General features: G+C 43.8%; 1 protein-coding gene across 1 annotated transcript; it reads left to right on the forward strand.

The window, feature by feature from the left end:
* Positions 1-2,535: 2,535 nt before the first annotated feature.
* Positions 2,536-3,804, forward strand: LOC105179723. The gene has a single exon (XM_011103372.1). The coding sequence runs from the start codon at positions 2,536-2,538 to the stop codon at positions 3,802-3,804; it is 1,269 nt and encodes a 422-aa protein (XP_011101674.1).
* Positions 3,805-4,063: the final 259 nt, after the last annotated feature.

A 4,063-nucleotide genomic window follows, 5' to 3' on the forward strand; every position in this document is an offset into this window, starting at 1 on the left:
ATACTTGAATGGTACTAAGAATGTTGGAATAACCTTTTCTAAGAATTCTGATGGTGTGGAACTTAAAGGATTTGTGGACTCTAACTATGCTAATGATAAAGATAGTAGAAAATCAACTACCTCCTATATCTTTACACTTTGTAATGCCTGCATAAGTTGGAAATCACAACTTCAAAATATTGTAGCTCTTTCTACTACAGAAGCCGAGTATATAGCAACCACTGAAGCAATAAAAGAAGCAATATGGTTAAAAGGCTTAATTTCTGAAATTGGATTTCTGAAAAATAAACTTGTTGTTTACTCTGATAGTCAGTCTAGTATCCAGCTATGTAAAAACCCAGTCTTCCACTACAGAACCAAACACATAGATGTAAGGTATCACTTTATTAGAGATGCTATAAACAATGGAATTATCAACCTTGAAAAAATAAAGACAGAAGAGAATCCTGCAGATATGGGAACAAAATGCTTAGCAATAGAGAAATTTAAAAACTGTCTTGATATGCTACATTTATAAACTGTTATTCCTTAACTTCTCTCTTTTGCAGGAAAAGGAAGCTTTGGCAATGATGACAGCCTTTTGACCCACCATCTTGGTTTGGACCAAGGTGGAAAATGTTAATAAAATGATGGCCCAAACCAATATGATTGGGCCTTGCTCACTGGACGGCTGAATCCACTAAGCCCATGGAAAGGTTTGACCCGGTGCTCTCACTACTTAAAACCTTTCCCCTCTATTTCTAACCCTAATCCCCTATCAGCCGCTCCTTCTCCTCGTCTTCTTCTCCCACACGACCCTTCGGGTCTTCCCCTGTTTCTTTGTATTCTGTGCTCCTCCTCTCTCCGATAATGGCGGTTAATGAGCCATTAAGGTCATGCCTCTTTAAATGGCTGATCTTTGATGGCTCTTGGTTAACGAAGTAACTACCTCTTCTCTCTTCCCCCTTTCTCCGAACAAAGCCTTTGTGGCCAAACCTTTGTGGCCAAACCTTTGTGGTTTCTGTTGACAGCCTTTGTGGCGGTTCCTTGGTGGATATTGGGTAACCTTTGTGGTTTACTAGCCTTTGTGGCTACTGTGAGATTCAAGCAACCGTGAGTAAGGTTGTGGCCTTCGGCCTTGCTAGGCCCTGGGTCTTAGGCCTCTGAGCCGAGAATTGCTAAGGTGTTTGTGTTCCCTATTCTGTAATTCCCCGTCTTATTTCTTGTATGTTTATTTCTGTTTTCTAGGGTTCTTGTAATTTGCATTAGAAAAGCCTGTAATAATTTTAAGTTTCTGTAATCGCTTATATTGAACTTGTGCCGGAGACCGATCCACTTCTAACAAATGTTTACAACGGCGTTTACGGTTCCAGGTGGTAACAAAAGCAATGACAAAGGCCTGCCCATGATGCCGGAATCCCAACCGCATCCCTTCTTGATTTTCATGGTCTCCAATGCACTGTCGATGGTCAGTGCGTCTACGTCGCTGTTGATGTTCTTGGGGATTCTAACGGCACGATATGCAGAGAAGGATTTTCTGAAGTCCTTGCCCACGAAGTTAATCTTTGGATTCACGGCCTTGTTCTTCTCCATCGTTACTATGATGGCGTCTTTTGGCGCTGCGCTGTATCTGATTCTCCATGATCGGTTATCTTGGATCACCATTCCCATTATCATCCTTTCTGTCATTCCAATACCTCTTTTCTCCATCTGCCAGTTCCCTCTCTTAATTGAGATGACCAAATGCACCTATTATTCTGGCATCTTTGATAAGCAGCCCAAGGAAAAGTGAAACATTACTAGAGTTCCTCTCACTATGTGTTGATTAATTTCTAGAAAAATCGCCATATTAGTTGTCTAAATATAGGAAGTGGTAATTTTTGTTTTGTTGAAATCAATTTAGTAATTTGGTCTTACAGCTAAAAAAGAATTAACAATTTGAGGACAATTTTGGCTGAAAATTTGCAAATTAGCATCTCATGTGCACAATACATGCACTTCTATGTGATGTATATTAGTAAAAAATATTAATTTCTAAGGGTAAAATGTAATTTTATAGGTATGAGGCACACCTTAAGCAAATGTAACCCACCACACCATATAATTTCCCCTACCACTATAAATACCAAAATACTAATTTTTTAATCCAAGCTACTATTCATTGACAAGACCCCATTCTCTTGAAATTTAAACATTTTGCGGAAATTGCATTTCACTTGGTGTGAAATTCCGTCGTTGTAAAATCCCGATTTAATCTTTAGCAAAAAAATCTCGACCACATCATTGGCGCCGTCTGTGGGAAAAAATTTTACCTCGACGTTGAGCATGCAGACCAGGTCCCGAGCCCGTGACGTACACGATCTAGACGCAATCCCAGAAGCCCAAGCGAACGGAATGGAACAGAACCCCCCTGGCGAATAGTCAGTTCCTCAGGAGGTAACCCCCCTAACGCACCAGCAGACACCCCTCAATGGGGGACTCCCCTCGTCACATCAAAAATCTCCGGCCGCGCCCCCAATCGGAGTACTCCCCCCGGATGCTCCACCCCAAGAACCGATGATTCAGCTGACACAGGAGGCCTTGCTAGCCTTGATTCGAGACGCGTCTACACGAGCTGCGGCTCAAGCCGTGGCCCAATTTGTGACGCAACAACCCGTGAACCCGCCCCCTCCTTCCCCTCGTAGAAGTCGAGAACTATCCTCGGCTCCCGAGGAGGAGGAGCAGAGGCAAGAGGAAGTAAACAGTCGGATTTCCAGACCCAAAGTTGCACAAACTCAAGATCGGAATATCCATAATCGAGAATCTTTCGCCCCCCCACCAACTTGGGGAGCCGAGGATTCTCACTTGTCGTTGGGTGTGGCACCTCCAAGACGGAGCCCATTTGCCTCCAACATTCGGGCAGAGGCGCTCCCAGCTGGTCTCAAGGTGTCGAATCTGTCGGAGTATGATGGAACGGGAGACCCACAAGAACACTTAGACAAATTTTACGCCAAGATTGATTGGTACGATCTAAGTGACGCCGCTTACTGCAAGGTCTTCCGCACTACGCTGTCAAAACGCGCATTAGCCTGGTTCAACCAACTGCCCGCTGGAACTATTTCTAGCCTCGAGCAATTGGTTCAACGTTTCTTGCACCACTTCTCCATGAATAAAAAGGTCCCAAAAATGGCGGCATATATATTTACTATCCGTCAGAGGGAAGGCGAGACTCTGAGAGATTTCATGCAAAGGTTCGTAGATGCAGTGCATGAGGTTCCTCATGTTAATCAAGAGTTGTTAGCTAGTATTGTCCAACAGAATCTACAACCGGGAAGATTCAAAGAGTCTATAGCAGGCAAGCCCCCTAGCGCTATGCAAGATTTACTCGTGCGCTCCCAGAAATACATCCGGATTGAGGAGTCTAATGTTTTGGATCATTCCCTTAGCGGCAAAAGGAAGGGTCGAGAAGAGGAAAAAGAGCCGAAAAAGAAAGAGGAATGCAAGCATGTGCCTCCGGCGGGGTTTGCTCACTATACCCCCTTGAATGCTCCCAGGAGGGAGATATTAATGGTGGCGGAACAGCAAGGGCTAATCAGTCAATGGCCGACAAAGATGAAAGATAACCCCAAGAGACTCAAATCCGACAAATATTGTCGTTTTCACCGAGACAGGGGATACACGACGGAGGAATGCCATCACCTGAAGAATGAGATAGAAAAATTGATCCAGCGGGGACACTTAAAGGAGTATGTCAACCACTATGCACAAGGACGCAAATTTGACCGTGGGCCGAATGTGCAAACTCCTCGTAACGATAACTATTCCACCGCAGGAGTCATCCTGTGACCTCAAAACGATCAACAAGCCATGAAGGAGGAGCTCAAAGTTCACGTAGCGGAAAAAAAAATTTTTTGGCTAGTCACTTGTAATAGGAGAAAACTCGAGTAGTAGCTCGACATATCCTTCTCCCCTTTTGATTTTCCCTAACACTTTGTATTTCGGAGTTTAAGTAATGAAGTTGGTTTTCTTGTAGTAGTCCCAACAAACGAGACGAATTTAGGTGTAGAGATTCTTGAAGTTTCACGAGGACCCTAGAGGCAAAAAT

This window comes from Sesamum indicum, unplaced genomic scaffold (genome assembly GCF_000512975.1).
Source record: "Sesamum indicum cultivar Zhongzhi No. 13 unplaced genomic scaffold, S_indicum_v1.0 scaffold00194, whole genome shotgun sequence".
In the NCBI taxonomy this organism is placed as follows: Eukaryota; Viridiplantae; Streptophyta; class Magnoliopsida; order Lamiales; family Pedaliaceae; genus Sesamum; species Sesamum indicum.